This window comes from Oryx dammah, unplaced genomic scaffold (assembly GCF_014754425.2).
Source record: "Oryx dammah isolate SB20612 unplaced genomic scaffold, SCBI_Odam_1.1 HiC_scaffold_5, whole genome shotgun sequence".
Taxonomy (NCBI): domain Eukaryota; kingdom Metazoa; phylum Chordata; class Mammalia; order Artiodactyla; family Bovidae; genus Oryx; species Oryx dammah.
In genome coordinates, this window is record NW_024070189.1 from 93,650,642 (window position 1) to 93,667,196 (window position 16,555).

Genomic DNA, 16,555 nt, shown 5'->3' on the forward strand with positions numbered 1-16,555 from the left:
TCCAGGGCCGCAGCCTCAGCCGCCTCCGACCCGGGAGTGATGACTCCCAGGGTTCAGGACACAGATTGGTCTCCTCCGCCCCTCCAGAGAAACGAGATACCGCCACACCTGGGGCAGACCAGCCCTCCCCATCTGAGCAAGGGGACTCCCCTCCTGAGGACGCAGACCTGTCCCTGTGTTAGCTATGCACACTAACTCCCCCACACCTGAGGACAGACAAAAATACTCTTCCCCTGGTGGGGAGAGATGTCCTTTCTCCGGGGCTCAGATTCACACACGTTTATCGGGAGAACCTGGACCGCTTCCCAGGAGCTTGGGTTGGGCGCTGGGGTCCAGCAGGGGCGTCGGAGAACTGTGGGTCCACTCCGCCCCGCCCCCGCATGGCCCATCCACCCCGCCCCGCCCCGCCGGCCCAGTGCCCCGCCACTGCTCCCCAGCCGGCCCTTCCGCCTCACTCAGCTGTGCAGCAGAGCGGGCCGAGCGCGGACCATGGAGCGCACAGCAGCGGGCAAGGAGCTCTCCCTGGTAAGGGGACCTGGGGTCCCAGGATCCTACATCCCTGGTGACCCCAGGATCCAGAAACTCCAGGCTCCAAACCGTACCCTTGGACTCTCTCCACAAATTAGGCTCCTCTGAACAGCCTGGGGGGTTTCTACCTCGGGCCTCTGGGCCTCTGACCCAGTGAAATGGCTGGTTCCTTTTCGGGGGGAGTCTCTGAGAGCATCTATGGGAGAGATCATAGACAGACTCCCTGAGACTGGACGCCAAAGTGCCACCCCATCCTTCCAAGGACCAGAGAGGAGGGAACCCGCGGCGCCGAGGGATTCCCTGAGCCTGGGCCGGGAAGGGAGGGTGAAACTAGAGGGCCCAGGCTTGAGTCCACTGGAGAGGTGGGCAGTGGTCCCGGGACCCTTCCCTTCGCCGCGTCCTGAGCCCGCCTCCGTGTCCAGGCGCTGCTGCAGGACTGGGGAGAGGAGACCGAGGACGGCGCGGTGTACAGTGTCTCCCTGCGGCGGCAGCGCAGTCAGCGTTCGAGTCCGGGGGCAGGGCCCCAGGGCACCCAGGTGAGGAAGGGGTAGGGGGCTGGGGCGGGGCGGAAGGCGACCAGGTGAGGCGGGGCTGAATGGAGGGGCGGGACTGGGGCCCGCAGGAGGGGCGGGGCTTAGAGGCGACCTGGTAAGGATGGAGTGGGGTTTAGGGGCGGCCAGGTGAGTGGGGTAGATGAGGAGGCGGGGCCAGGTGAGACCGCGGTGCCCAGCAGGACCTGGGGACTGAAGTGGATGGCTGGGTTTAGGTAAGCCAGGTTTAGTGGGGTGGAGCTGGAGAGGGAGGAGGGGTCTTTAGAAGCGGCCGGGCGAGGGCAAGGTGGGGCGAAGAGCTCGGGAACGCGCCAGTGAAGCGAGGCGGGAGAGCTGAGAGCCGCCTGGGGGTAGGGATGGGGGTGGAGCTTTGGGGGTTGGGGGTGACCGGTGAATAGAGCAGAGGGCGGGCGTAGCCTGGGCGATTGAGGCTGTTCTGGGCGGGTTTCTGGTGTCGTTTATGCACGGTACATAATAATGAACTAAGGGAGCGGGGTAGCCAGGAATAGACAGGGTCAGGCGCAAAAGCGGTGCTCCCCAAAGACACATGGGAGGTGAGTGCCAGGGCCCACTCCTCTGTGTCTCATTGCGGTCGCCCTGGCGCGCAGGCCCCCAGCCCCGCGGCCGACACCTTCCTACATTACCGCACCAGCAAGGTGCGGGCGCTGAGGGCGGCGCGGCTGGAGCGGCTAGTGCGGGAGTTGGTGTCCGGAGACCCCGAGCAGGACCCAGGCTTCGTGCCCGCCTTCCTGGCCACCCACCGGGCCTTCGTGCCTACTGGCCGCGTGCTGGGCCTTCTCCTGCCGCCACCGGCACCGCCACTCCCTCCCGGGTCAGTACCAACCCCAGACTCTCACCTGGATGCTCGGTCTACTCTCTCTGGAGCCCTCCCTCTCCCCCCAGAACCTTCCTCCTAAGTCCTCTCCAGCCCTTCCCTTCTTCACCTGATTTGGGTGTGGGGGTGTCTTTCCAGGGTAGAAATCAAGAAAACAGAAGGAAGAGATCTAACTTTCAACAAGAACTTGAGGTTTGCCTCCAATCGGGTGGGGGTGGGGGCGGGTTGGGGAGGGCAGAGGTCAAAGATCAGATCTGAAATGTAGGAGCTCCCGAGTCTGGAACTGTGGGATGGGCTCTGAGGTCCCACCCTTCTTGGCCAGGGCTGTGGTGTCAGTGCTGGGCTCATGGCTGCGGGACCACCCTCAGGATTTCTGGGATCCCCCTGCCCACTCGGACCTAGGCAGTGTTTGCAGCTTTCTGGGCTGGGCAGCTCCATCAGGGGCTGAGGCCCGGGAGGCCGAAAAGCTGCTGGGAGATTTCCTGAAGGAGGCTGAGGCAGAGCAGGAGGAAGAGGAGCAATCCCAGACACGGGCAGGTGAGCGGACTCGGGGCGTGATAGTGTCCTGAGCAGGCATTCTCCCTCCCCCAGGGATATTCTCCCCTCTGAAAGATCTACAGATCTTGGGCAAGGTCCTTAGCCCTATCTGAGCCTCAGTTTCCCCACCTGTAAAATGGGGATAATAACCCAGTGTTGTCATTTATCCCTCACCTCCCCCACCCAACACATGACAACTATAAAGATATTCCATCATGGGGTCAGGATATCTTGTGTTTTGGGCTACAAATCTTCCTATTGCTACTTGCCTTAGAAGCCACAGAGACCTAGGTTCAAATCCCAGTTCTGCCATTTGCTGACTGTGCGACATTGAATAAGTCACTTCACCTCTCTGAGCCTGTTTCCTGGGGGCAATGACAATACTTACCACATTGGCTTCTTCTTTCATTCAACAAATAAACTGTGGATAGGAGCTCCCTGTTCCCTGAGGAAGACAATTGGTGGACAAGTAAATAAGTAATGAGGGCTTTGCAGGCAGATTCTTTACTGTCTGAGCCACCAGGGAAACCCAATGAAGGCTTGGCAAATAGTATTATTTTCATTATTGTTGGACATCAGCAAACTATCTGGCTTTTAATAGAAAAGTTTGCCAAGAATTTCCTGGAGGTCCAGTGGTTAATACATTGCACTCGTGTGCAAGGATGCAGGTTCAATCCCTCGTCAGGGAACTAAGATCCCACATGCTGAGCTTGCCAACCTCTGTTGTAGAGAGCTTTGGAAGGAAGGAAAAATATCCATATACTTCATTCAAACCTTTGTTCAATTGTCACCTGCTCAGATGTGCATTCTCAGATCTCCTCCCAACAGATACAGCCTCCCACTCTGAGTCCTTTTACCTGCCTTATTTTTCTTCATAGAATCCATTGGTCGTGTCCCCAACTCTGTCCCCAGAGTCAGTTACAAGATGGGTTTACTTATTGAATAATTGCATCCTCCTTATAAAATATCATCTTTCACCCATCTGTGTTTGATCTGATCCCTATCACAAAAGCTTCATAACCTTAATCCATGCTTTAATCTTTAGACTAATCTGGACACATTTCTCTCTGCTTTACAAAGTAGCAGCCACTTCTCTCCCCTAGAGACAAAGTCTCAGCTATTTAAATATGTTTTATCCCTTCGGTTTCTCTCTTGGTTACTAAATATCTTTCTTCCTTTGCCTTCAAGATTTCTCCAGCTTATTCCAAGTCATCCAAGCTGCACAGACTAGTGAGGTAGCTACTAGCCCCATGTGGCTATTGAAATTGAAGTTAATTAACATTAAATAAAAATTAGAATCAGTTCTTTTGTCATACTAGCCACATTTCTAGTGCTCAGTAACCACATCGGGCAGCACAGATAGAAAATATTTTCACCACTGCAAAAAATTCTATTGAAAAGGCTACCCTAAACTGTGAGTATTTGAGGTCAGAGAAGAAAAATGAACATTTATTGAATGCCAACTGTATGCCAGGCTCTGGGAACTTTAACATCTTTATTTGGGGGTTACTTTTTACCATGATTTCAAACACATACAGAAATAGAGAGAAGTAGTGTAAAGAACACTCATACACCCCTCACTTATTTTCAACAATTATCAATTTAAAAATATTTATTTATTTGGCTGCACAGGGTCTTAGTTGTGGCACGCAGAATCTTCAGTCTTCCTCGGGGCATGCAAAATATTTAGTTGTGTCAGATGAACTCTTAGCTGAGGCATGTAGGATCTTGTTCTCTGACCAGAAATCAAACACAGACCCCTGCATTGAGAGTGCAGAATCTTAGTCATTGGACCACCAGGGAAGTCCCTCCTATGCTCACTTTAAAGCTAATATTTTGCAATACCACCTGTCCGAATATGAAATGAACAACAGATAATTAAATGAACTTAAAAATAATAATATATTGCAACAGTAATAGGAAGGAGAAATAAGACAAAAGCAATTTACACAACAGTGTTGGTATGTCAGTGTCTGGGCATGCCTCACTAGAAGACATAATGAAGCTGACCAGTGCCTTCACCTGCCATAGCATCACAGTGAATACGGAAACCACAGACTAATCCAGGGGAGTGTACCAACGACAAAGATGCTATAGCACAGATGTTAGTGACATCGATTTCCAAAATGGTGAACAACACTTGCAATTTCCATACGAAACAAAGTCCAGGCTCTCACAGTCCTTGCATTCTTGGAGCCAAAATAATTAGTGTTTACGAGCAAGACTGGGCTTCCCAGGAGGCTCGATAGTAAAGAATCTGTTTGCCAATTCAGGAGACACAGGTTCAATCCCTGGGTTAGGAAGATACCCTGGAGAAGGAAATGGCAACCCACTCCAATATTCTTGCCTGGGAAATCCCATGGGCAAAAGGAGCCTGGCAGGCTATGGCCCACGGGGTTACAGAAGAGTTGGACACGACTGAGCGACTAAATAGCAACATGAGCAAGATAGTTGGGTTCTAGGTGCAGATTATTGTAAATAGGTTTTTTAAGGACACAAATTTTGAGGGACATTTGGAGGCTGGGTGTTAAACGATTCTTCACTATGCATGTCTGGATTTCCAAAGTGTCCCCTAGGGGGCGCCACCATTGACCACCCCCGCCCCCCGACCTTGAGAAAAATAATTCATATTTATTGAGTACTTTATAGAAGTCTGGTATGCGTGAGCTCATTTGATTTTTTTGATCCATACTTTTGATGAATTAATAATTAATTAATGTTTTCACACGTGGACACTCTGAAAAAATAAAGCCAGATGAGGAAACCAAGGCACAGAGAGGTTAAAAGCTTGTTTTAATTCACACAGCTAGCCCAGTGGATCAATTTGGATTCGAACTTGGGACATTAAGACAATGTCTTAACCTTCCCTTAACCACATGGTTGGGCTTCCCTGGTGGCTCAGTGGTAAAGACTGCCTGCCAATGCAGCAAATGTAAGAGACAAGGGTTCGATCCCTGGGTGGGGAAGATCTCCTGAAGAAGGGAATGGCTGCCCACTCCAGTATTCTTGCCTGGAGAATCCCATGGACAGGGGAGCTTGGTGGCCTACAGTCGGACTGAGCGTTTAAGCTCACCTAGTCAATGCTCCCTCAGGAACCCCTGGGACTGCCCAAATCCTCTGCCCAGACTCCCCGGTGGGCTGCCTGGAAGACGAGGAGGGCCTCGTGTGGGAAGGCCCTGAGCTTCTGGACTTCAGTGTAGACGACGTGGCGGAGCAGCTGACCCTGATGGACGTGGTGAGTATCAGAGCCGGCCCGCGCGAGCAGGGGCTGGGATAGGGGATGGGTAGCGGGTGGGGGAGGGAGGAGGAGTTGGGGGAGATCCCTCTGAGCTCAGATTCCACCCTCCTCCACCTCCTCTGCTCAGGAGCTCTTCTCGCGCCTGCGGCCCTTCGAGTGCCTGGGCTCCGTGTGGTCGCAGCGGGACCGGCCGGGGGCCGCAAGCACCGCCCCCACTGTGCGCGCCACCGTGACCCAGTTCAACACAGTGACCGGCTGCGTGCTGGGCTCAGTGCTCGGGGAACCGGGCCTGGCCGCCCCGCAGAGGGCGCAGCGGCTGGAGAAGTGGATCCGCATAGCTCAGGTGCGTCTCTGGCGGGAGCGTGGGGGCAAGACGTGCGCGAAGCCGAGGCTCAATGAGAGAGGCTGGGGGCGGGCAGAAGGCCAAGGACGGGTCTCTGGAAAAGCGGAGGGTTGAGGCTGGGAGGTGCCTAAGGGAAAGTCCAGCACGTGGCCTTGAGCCGCAGAGGGTTCAGTTCAGTTCAGTCGCTCAGTCATGTCCGACTCTTTGCGACCCCATGGAATGCAGCACGCCAGGCCTCCCTGTCCATCACCAACTCCCTAAGCTGCTCATCTTATCTTCTGTGGTCCGGTCCCCTTCTCCTCCTGTCTTCAATCTTTCCCAGCACCAGGGTCTTTTCTAATGAGTCAGGTTCTTCGCATCAGGTGGCCAAAATATTGTAGCTTCAGCATCAGTCCTTCCAATGAATTCAGGACTGATTTCCTTTAGGACTGACTGGTTTGACCTCCTCGAAGTCCAAGGAGTGGCCGAGAGTACTCCGTGCTGGTTAAGGAATAATAAGGGTGGGATGATGGGTTTCCATTGTAGCTCAGTTGTATGGGCTTCATTGTAGCTCAATCTGCCTGCAGTGCAGGAGACCCTGGTTCGGCTCCTGGGTCGGGAAAATACCCTGGAAAAGAAAACGGCAATCCACTCCAGTATTCTTGCCTGGAGAACTCCCATGGATAGAGGAGCCTGGCAGGCTACAGTCCATGGGGTCACAAAGAGTCAGACAGGAGTGAGCAACTAAACCACCACCACAAGGATGGGATGGGTGCACTGTGGAAGGAATAGGCTTGGTAACAAGCCAAGAAAAGGAGGTGGAGGTCTTGAAAGAGCCCGGGTGGAGGTGGGGCAGGAGCCTCTGGGTAGAGAGGAAGAGTAGATCTGGGGCCCAGGAAAGGGAGTGGGGGAGAGGCAAGGCAAGGGGACTAGAGGTTGACACTGGAGCAAGACTTATGTTGAGGAGGAGGAGTCTGGAACTAGGAGATGCTATGGGTCTGTCTAGGGCCCAGGGAGAAGGAGTGGGGACACGGAAAGCCAAGGTCAAACAAAGGGTATGGAGAGGTAGGTCGGGGAGGAGGCCGAATCCGGGTAGCTTGTCAGATGTGGGGTGAGATGTAAGGGTTTGACCTGGGGTCACAAGTCACAGGATCAAAGGTGGATCATACTTGGGGATCAGGCAGGTTTGAGGTGTGACCAGCACCCCCTCCACCCCGCCCCCCAGCGCTGCCGGGAACTGCGGAACTTCTCCTCCCTGCGCGCCATCCTGTCCGCCCTGCAGTCTAACCCCATCTACAGGCTGAAGCGCAGCTGGGGCGCCGTGAGCCGGTGACCAGGGACTGGGGGTGGAGGCCCTGGGGTGGGACCTCTTGCCCACCGCACCCCCGCTCTGACTCTTCCCATGGCCACCCGTGACTCCTCTCCTGTCCTCCCCAGGGAACCATTATCCACTTTCAGGAAACTTGCCCAAATTTTCTCCGATGAGAACAACCATCTGAGCAGCAGAGAGATCCTCTCCCAGGTACGGATGGGTGAGGCCCCCGCAGATCCCAGGCCCAGGAGAGGGTCATTGCTTGTCATTGTCACAACACTCAGCGTCCTTTCCCATACCTCTCGGGCATGGCCTTCCTCCTGTTTGTAGGCAGCCCTGTGTTTTTGCTGCTTCTGCTGCCCTCATCAGAGCTCACACTTGATGGCTACCTTATTTACTCATTCAACAAATATCAGAAGCTACAGTGAAAAGGTCACTGAAGGTCAGAGTCACGGCAAAGAGTGAAAAAAAAAAATTGTGCCAAGGACTTGACTTTGATAAGCAAAACAAAACAAACAAAAAAAGTGTGCCAATGAGTCTGACTTACTGCAGGCAAGATTTAGGTTCTGACTGCAATTAGGTGCTGGTTCTTGGGGGTGAATCCAGAATAGAGACTTCCCTGGTGGTCCAGTGGTTAAGACTCTGAGTTCCTGATGCAGGGGTCATGGGTTCGATTCTTGCTCGGGGAACTAAGATCGCACATGCTGCAGCACAGTCAAAAAAATGCAGAATGGATGGCACTGGAAGTCTGCTCTTCTGCCAAGAACGTTCTTCCCACCCTCTGCAGGTGTCTCCCCCAGTGTCCTCACCTCTGAGAGGCCCTCCCTATGTCCCCCACACCTCCACTCTACCCCCATTGCCCTTATCTCTGCCTGTCCTTAGATTACACATCTAACTTGGTTGTTGCTGTTTCGCCATGCCTGATGTCTGCTCTATGAGGCCAGAAATTTTGTCTGTTTTGTTCAGTGCTGCCTCCCCAGCACTCCAAACAGGGCCTGGCCCAGAGCAGGTGATCAATGAATAAAGTGAACAAATGTCTCAAATAAGGATGCGAGCTCAAGGAGCTCTGCATTAAGCACACAGTGTGCCAGGCAGTTGCCAGGAGGCTCAGCCACAAAGACACTAACACACTTTCCTCCCCTTGGAGGGCTTCAGGCCCCCCGATGGGGACACGCACAATTAATTGCCCCAGCAATTATATCACTAATTACCAGGCAGAACAATGCTGTGAAGGCAAAGTTCAAGGCATTGCTTGGGACGAGTCGCCAGGTACAAGGATTCTCACCTGTGTTATAGGCCAGCCTTGAGGTCCACGGCATCTACAAGCCCCATCTCTCATCATCCGCTATGGGGCGTGCCCCCTGCTGCTTCTCTGCTCTCTCCTCGTCCTCCCTGTTCACTTTCCCTTGGGTATGGCTGTGATGGAGGTATCTTCCCTGAGGGAGGGGTCAAAGAGATCCTAGGACTACTCAGTGCTTCTCCTCCCCCTCAGTTAGTTCAGTCACTCAGTCACGTTCAACTCTTTGCGACCCCATGGACTGCCACACGCCAGGCCTCCCTGTCCATCACCAACTCCCAGAGCTTGCTCAAACTCATGTCCATCGAGTCAGTGATGCCATCCAACCATCTCATCCTCTGTCGTCCCCTTCTCCTCCTGCCTTCAATCTTCCCCAGCACCAGGGTCTTTTCTAATGAGTCAGTTCTTAGCATCAGGTGGCCAAAGTATTGGAGCTTCAGCTTCAGCATCAGTCCTTCCAGTGAATATTCAGGACTGATTTCCTTTAGGATTGACTGGTTTGATCTCCCTGCAGTCCAAGGGACTCTCAAGAGTCTTCTCTAACACCACAGTTAAAAAGTACCAGTTCTTTGGTGCTCAGCTTTCTTTATGGGCCAACTCTCACATCCATACATGACTACTGGAAAAACCACAGCTTTGACTAGATGGACCTTTGTTGGAAAAGTAATGTCCCTGCTTTTTAATATGCTGTCTAGGTTTGTCATAGCTTTTCTTCCAAGGAGCGAGCATCTTTTCATTTCATGGCTGCAGTCACCATCTGCAGTGATTTTGGAACCTAAGAAAATAAAGTCTCTCACTGTTTCCAGGAGGCAACTCAGGGGCCCCAAGAGGAGGATGCCCCTGCAGGAAGCCCGTCCTCGGTGAGTGATGTGGTTTGAGATGAGAAACAAGTGGGATGCTGGGGCAGGGGGTGGAGCCTGATGGGGTCACTGATGCCTGAGAGTGACTGGAGCTCTGGGGGCCACAGAAACTGCCCCCAGGCCCCGTCCCCTACCTTGGCACCTTTCTCACGGACCTGGTAATGCTGGATACCGCCCTGCCGGATATGCTGAAGGTCTGAGCCCTGACTCTTGACTCCTTACCCTCAGCACAGTGGGCCTCCTGACCTCTCACCCTTGACCTTGCCCATGCTCCCTGACCCCAGCTCCCTTAGTGCATGGGCTTCCTGATATCCCAGCTCCTGACCTTAATCCTCGACCCCTGACCTTGGAGTCTGAACTGTCTCCAGTTCAGACAAAGTTTGTCCCCAGGGGGATCTCATCAACTTTGAGAAGAGGAGGAAGGTAAGCTGCGGTGGGCAGGGGTGGAGGTGGGGAGGGGGTCCAGGGTTGGGGCAGAGCATGGACGGAGGTCTCAGAGGCTGCCCCCTCAGGAGTGGGAGATCCTGGCCCGCATCCAGCAGCTGCAGAGACGCTGTCAGAGCTACTGCCTGAGCCCCCGCCCGCCCATCCTGGCCGCCCTGCGTGCCCAGCACAAGCTCAGCGAGGAGCAGAGGTGACAACTTGTGGCCTGGTGTGACAGCGCCCCCCCAACCCTGCAACTGATCCTGGATGACACCCTGGATTTGCACACCCCATGCACCTCCCCAGCTCCTCAGATCCCCTCCTGAGCCTTCACCTCACCCCCCCGCCAGCCTGTCACCTGTCATTGTCTCCAGCCCAGTCGAGGGCCCCAGTTGCCCTCTGACCCCAAACTTTGACCTCATCTGACTTTCCTTTCTTTTTTATTTTTTTGAAAAGTGACTTTCTTTATTTTTGGCTGCTCGGGCTTTTCTGCAGTTGCAGTGAGTGTGGTCAGCCTCTGTTTCTAGAGCACTGCATTCTCACTGGAGTGTTTCTTTTGCTGCGGAGCATGGGCGCTGGGCACACGGGCTTCAGTGGTTGTGGCTTCTGGACTCTAGAGCGCAGGCTCAGTCGTTGTGATGCCTGGGCTTAGTTGTTCCACAGCCTGTGGGATCGTCCCAGATCGAGGATGCAACCAGTGTCTCCTGCATTGGCAGGCAGATTCTTTACCACTGAGCCACGAGGGAAGCCCTCATCTGACTTTTGGACTTCAGTATTTAATGTGCAGCTAGCTGTTCCACTCACCATCCTATCTTTTCTCTTTCCCACCTCTGGCCCTATCTGACCCATGACCCACCTCTGACTCTCTGAGCCCAATCATTGACTCCCAATTCTGAGCAACTGACTCCAACTTTGACATATATCTGACTTATGACCCCCATTCAGTTGACCCCATTCAACTGTACCAACTCATTCTATTGAATCCATGACCCTAATCATTGACCCCAGTGATTATCTGACCTTGAACTCTATCCTTGACACAATCTGACTCCTCAGTCCCACTCTATGAATCCCTGTGTGTTCTGCTAACCAAGCCATCTCATCTAATCACTGATAAGACCCTGAAACTGTAATACCCACATTTATTACCCTGATCTTGACATTGGGTGCCTAATTCCTATCTGTACCCTCCCTCTACCCCCACACACACCCAAAACCCAGCTCCTAACTGAAGCTAATTCACTTCTCAACCCACCCATCCATCTACATCTTGACCCCTCAGCTACCACGTCTCCCGGGTCATTGAGCCACCAGCCTCCTCCTGCCCCAGCTCCCCACGCATCCGACGGCAAATCAGCCTGACCAAGCGCCTCAGTGCGTGAGTTGCAGGGAGTATGTGGTGGGTGACGTGGGCAGGGATGGGATCTGTTCCTGGGTCTGGGTTTGGTATTCGCGTCATCCTGTTCCTTATTTTCAGGAAGCTGTCCCGGGAGAGAGTTTCATCCCCTGGTGGAAGTCCTGGGGATCCCTCATCCTCCACCTCAAGGTGAGCATCCCATCTGATGAAGGGACTGGAGAGGGGTCAGAGTTCAGGCCAGCTACCCCACTTCAGACTCTGTGTCTCCCCCAGTCTGTCCCCAGCATCCCCTCCATCCAGTCCTAGAACCAAGGACCCTCCTACAGGCAGTCCTCCAGCCTCTCCAGGGCCCCAGAGCCCCAGCACCAAGGTACCAAGACTATGTGTACACGTGGGACTGCAGGCACCCAGGGCTGGTGTGTGTGTGTGTGTGTATGTGTGTCTGTGCGCGCACACACACAGGATTTCACAGCCAGGTATGTGCACAGGAGACCATGAACACAGTTGACTCAGCACTCTGAGCATATGTCTGGGAAACTGCATGCATCTCTACGGACCCACCTAAGGGACTGTCCGTCACTTACGCTCAGATCTGGACAAGAGCTTCCACTTACCACAAGGCACTCTGGGTTGCAGTCACTACTTTTGTAAGGATATGTGTTTTCCCAGGAATGGGCTTCCCCGGTGGCTCAGCAGTAAAGAACCCACTTGCGATTTAGGAAATACATGTTCAGTTCCTGGGTCAGGAAGGTCCCCTGGAGAAGGGCATGGCGACCCACTCCAGTCTTCTTGCCTGGAGCATCCCATGGACAGAGGAGCCTGGTGGGCTGTAGTCCATACGGTTGCAAAGAATTGGACACGACTTAGCACAAACATAGGAGTTTGCATAGCTGGAGGGAAAATGCTGGCATGAATAGCCATAGTATCCATGGGCCCTGTGCAGGGCTTTTCATGTTCATGGGCTTGTGCCCATCCAACAAGTGTGAGCAAATGTGGGCACTCACTGCTTTCAGGTTACACTGGGTTTCTTGTGTGTGAACACGAGTCACGTGTCAATTCCTATAACAGCATAAAGGTCTGTATGTGATGGGATGGCATAGATGTGGGCATCTATGTGATGGGATGGCATAGATACCCTAATTACACGTCCCCAGGCTCAGGGTACGCAGGAAGATGTGTTGAATACAATGGTGGGGGGGCCCTCATGCTCTCCCCACTCAGCACCCAACCCCGCTGTCCACAGCTGCCCCTGAGCCCGGACCTGCCAGGCCCCTGGCCCCTGGCCCTGCCCTTGAGTGGCCCTCATATCTCCCTCCCCGGGCAGCAGGGCTCAGAGGCCCGCGTCATCCGGGTCAGCATCGACAACGACCACGGCAATCTGTATCGGAGCATCTTGGTGAGGAGCTGAGCCTGAGACGTGCTGGGGACAGTCCTGCCCTTGGGGCTTGGGTGGTCATCCCTTACCTGCCAGTCTCTCTTTGCAGCTCACGAGTCAGGACAAGGCCCCTAGCGTGGTCCAGCGAGCCTTGGAAAAACACAGTGTGGCCCAGCCCTGGGTCCGAGACTATCAGCTCTTCCAAGTCCTTCCTGGGGACAGGGGTGAGCAAGGACAGCTTGGAGCCTGGGCTAAGGGGCAGTTGGCTGGGGAGGACGGCAGGCTGACCAGGGTGGTTCTGGAACAGAGTAGGGGTGAGATGCAGCAGGGTGGGGTTAAGAGGCAGAAAAATATTGATGCCTCCCTTAGGTGGGATCATGAGGTTGCCCTAGCTCAGTGTGAGGGAAAGGGGCACCAAAAGTGCCTTCCTAGGATTTATGGGGAAATGAGATTGTCGGGGAACCAGTGGGAGAGGGAGTGTAGAAGGTCATCTGGACTTCGATCTGTAGAATCGTGAGGTTGTTTGGGCTCAACCTCGTGGAGCACAAGACTGAAGGGAGGGTCTGGGCTTGGATCTGAGGCGAAATGAGTTTGTCCAAGTTTGGTATGGGGACTCTGAAGTTACTTGAACTTGGCATGGGAGAGGGCCACGTGGTACTGAAATTCAGGGTAGGAAACGAGATTGTTCAATGTAAAGTGAGTAGAAAGTTGTCTACGTTTAAAGGGAGAGAGGTAACAGGGAACTATACTGAATATCCTGTGACAAACCATAATCGAAAAGAGTATGTAGAAGCATATATGCGGGTTTCCATGGTGGCTCAGATGGTAAAGAATCTGCCTCCGTGCAAGAGACCAGGGTTCAGTCTGGGTCGGGAAGATCCCCTGGAGGAGGGCATGGCAACCCACTCCAGTATTCCTGCTTGGAGAATTCCATGGACAGAGGAGCCTGGCAGGCTACAGTCCACAGGGCTGCAACACCACTAAGCGACTGACAGTTTCACTTTTTTCACATACATATATATGTATGAATAACTAAGTCACCTTGCCGTACAGGAGAAATTAACAACACATTGTAAATCAACTTCATTTCAATTAAACGTTTTAAAAAATGAAATATATAGATATATATAAAGAAGGGAGAGGCAAGACGTTGACATGCTAGGGAATTCCCTGGCAGTCCAGTGATTAGGACTCCACGCTTTCACTGCTAGGGGCCTGGGTTCGATCCCTGGTTGGGGAACTAAGATCCTGCAAGCTGTGTGGTGCAGCCAAAAGAAAAAAAAAAAAGACTGACATGCTAAAGGGATATATGAGGTTGTTCACATGACAAGTGTGAGGGTTGTACAGGCTAGAAGTGGGAAGTCAGTTGTCCTAGTTCGGGGTGAGAGCAGCATGAACTTGGCTGGGAGTCGGCTGCAGGGGAGAGGGTGGGGTGAGCAGGAAGTTGATTGGGGTGGGAGGCCTGACTTCGCTCAAGCTTCCAGTGCAGGTTGTCTAGACTCCAGGGGAAAGAGGAGGAGGTTGCCCAGGTTCACAGTGGGGGAGACATGAGGTGGTGCAGGCTTGGAGTGGGAAGTGGTCTAGATTTCCAATGAGAGGGGAATGAGGTTGACTTAGCACTGGCTGGAGGGGTCCAAGATTGTTCAGGTTGCATGGTGAGTGGTGGAAGTTTCCCTAGGTCCTTTGTGGGGGGAGTGCCAGGTTGTGTGGGCCTTTCACCATCTTCTCCATGCTTGGCCAGAGCTCCTGATTCCTGACAACGCCAACGTGTTCTATGCCATGAGTCCAGCCGCCCCTGGAGACTTCGTGCTGCGGCGGAAGGAGGGGACCCAGCATACAACCTCAGTCTCCCTACCCCCTCCTCCAGGATATGGGCCTCATGGGCAGCAAGGGGTCTGGCTTCTATCACCAGGAGGCGGGGAGGGGGCTCCTCTATGAAAAGCTCCAATTCCCCAGTAGAGGTCATTGTGCTCCATACCCTGTAACCCCACCCCACCCCCATTTTATTGGACTTCACCCCTCTGACCCTCTTGGCACCAGATCACTATTCCAAAGACACCAGCCCATGGGGTGACTGGTGGAGAGCTTCATCTTATAGAAAGGGGTGGGTTGTCAGGGGTCAGACCCTCTCCCAGAGAAACCTTGTAACTATTGGAGACACACCAAAAGTGGCAAAAATGGATGAAAACAGTGACCAAAGTTATAAAACAGGAGTCAGTCTTGTTTGTTCTGCGCCTATGCCCCAAGTCTACTCTTCATTAGGATAAAAATTTAAATAAGAAAAGAAGGGTTTCCCTGGTGGCTCAGTAGTAAAGAACCCACCTGCCCACACAGGAGACACGGGATCCATCCCTGGTCTGGGAAGATCGCACGTGCTGTAGAGCAACTAAGCCCATGTGCCACAACTATTGAGCGTGTGCTTTAGAGCCTGGGAACCCCAACTGCTGAGCCCATGTGCTGCAACTCTGAAGTCTGCAAGCTCTAGAGCCTGTGTTCCACAGCAAGAGAAGCCACCACAATGAGAAAGCTGTGCGCCATAGCTAAAGAGTAGCCCCCGTCTGCTGCTTAAAGAAAATCCTGTGCAGCAATGAAGACCCAGCACATCCAAAAACAAATAAATAAAAATTAAAAAAGAAAAGAAAAACTAAGAGCCCTAAGAAAGGGGTTGAGTGAGGCATGGCTGACACCAGCAGTGGGTGGGAGTGGGGTTCTGTCACAAACAGAGGGTTCAGGACTCTGTCCCTCAACATTGTTGGGGTAATATAATTCTTTCCTGCTGTGTTTATGGAAGAGGGAAGAAATGAAATCCCATCAGGACTTGAGACAAATAACATCATCATGTGAAAAACAATCAGAACAACAACAGCAACAACAATAATAATACCCAGTTATGAACTCCCACTCTGCTAGGCATCAACTATGGGCTTTATATCTAACTGTATTAATAAGGGTTCTTGCTTTTGCAAGTGATCAAAAACTCAATTCAAACAGGTATGGGCAAAAAAAAAAAAAAAAAAAACAGAAATGAATGCCCCTGTAATTGAAAAGTTCCATGGGGCCAGCTGCAGGCACTGTTGGACCCAGGGACTCAAAAGATGTCACCAGGACTTTTCACAGAGTCTCTTGCCTCTGATTTGCTCTGAGAATGAGACTGTCCATTGACTCCCGAAATCCAATAACCGTCTCCTACGGTTACAGAAACACTGATTTTTCAACTGGCTACCCAGTGTAAAGACTGCATTTCCTGTCTCCTTTGCAGTGAAATGTGGTCATATGATCAAGTCTCAGCCAACGAGTTGTAAAGGGAAACAATGTGGGTACATTCCAGGCTCTGCCCTTAAAGAGAAGGGGTATGTCCTCTCCTGCCTTTTTTTGCCTTGGGTTGATTAGAATGAAGATATGGAGTGGATCAGCTTGGACTGGGTGGTTTACACCATCTGAACAACTGAGCTGCAAACTGGAAGGATCATGGCCCTCTGAGACCAGGGAGCAAACATACTGTATTGCTGCTACTTGAACTGTTACAAAAGAAAATAAATATCTCGCTCAGGACTTCCCTGGTGCTCCAGCAGCTAAGACTTTGCGCTCCCAATGTTGGGGGCCTGAGTTCCATCCCTAGTCAGGGAACTAGATGCCACGTGCTGAACACCACAACTAAAGATCCTGTGAGCTGTGATTAAGATCTAACACAGCCAAATAAATACATATTCTTCTTAAATGCCCAGCTTATTTGAGTCGTCAGTATTATTTGAGTCTCTGTTACACTAGCCAAAAAAGAAAAAAGTTAATAAATGAATATTGCCCCACTCCAAGGCAGGATCACCCTCATGGGGCAGTGCCATTCTTACACCCCACCAGTTCCACCTGCCATGCAAGGAAAATGCCTGGGACTTCCCTGGCAGTCCATTGGTTAAGAATCC

The 16,555-nt window shown here is 52.6% G+C and overlaps 1 protein-coding gene across 3 annotated transcripts; it reads left to right on the top strand.

The window, feature by feature from the left end:
• The first annotated feature begins 472 nt into the window (after positions 1 to 472).
• Positions 473 to 14,845, top strand: RGL3 (ral guanine nucleotide dissociation stimulator like 3). 3 transcript variants are annotated; one of them, XM_040240628.1, is made up of 19 exons: positions 473 to 525; positions 951 to 1,064; positions 1,688 to 1,911; positions 2,053 to 2,106; positions 2,237 to 2,451; positions 5,544 to 5,686; positions 5,817 to 6,032; positions 7,237 to 7,340; positions 7,449 to 7,533; positions 9,427 to 9,480; positions 9,588 to 9,674; positions 9,871 to 9,903; positions 9,993 to 10,114; positions 11,186 to 11,281; positions 11,381 to 11,449; positions 11,534 to 11,630; positions 12,504 to 12,656; positions 12,745 to 12,859; positions 14,377 to 14,845. In XM_040240628.1, the coding sequence occupies exons 1-19, from the start codon at positions 490 to 492 to the stop codon at positions 14,571 to 14,573; spliced, it is 2,214 nt and encodes a 737-aa protein (XP_040096562.1). In that variant the 5' UTR covers positions 473 to 489; the 3' UTR covers positions 14,574 to 14,845. The 3 variants fall into 3 exon arrangements, with proteins under 3 accessions (XP_040096562.1, XP_040096564.1, XP_040096563.1); XM_040240630.1 differs by lacking the exon at positions 11,186 to 11,281; XM_040240629.1 differs by lacking the exon at positions 9,588 to 9,674.
• The last annotated feature ends 1,710 nt before the right edge of the window (positions 14,846 to 16,555 follow it).

Excerpts from the sequence above, each read along its gene's own strand:
- RGL3 (XM_040240628.1), top strand. The coding sequence starts at position 490 with ATGGAGCGCACAGCAGCGGGCAAGGAGCTCTCCCTG. Across the intron at positions 526-950 it reads CGGGCAAGGAGCTCTCCCTG|GCGCTGCTGCAGGACTGGGG; the intron begins GTAAGGGGACCT and ends CTCCGTGTCCAG. Across the intron at positions 12,860-14,376 it reads AGTCCTTCCTGGGGACAGGG|AGCTCCTGATTCCTGACAAC; the intron begins GTGAGCAAGGAC and ends ATGCTTGGCCAG.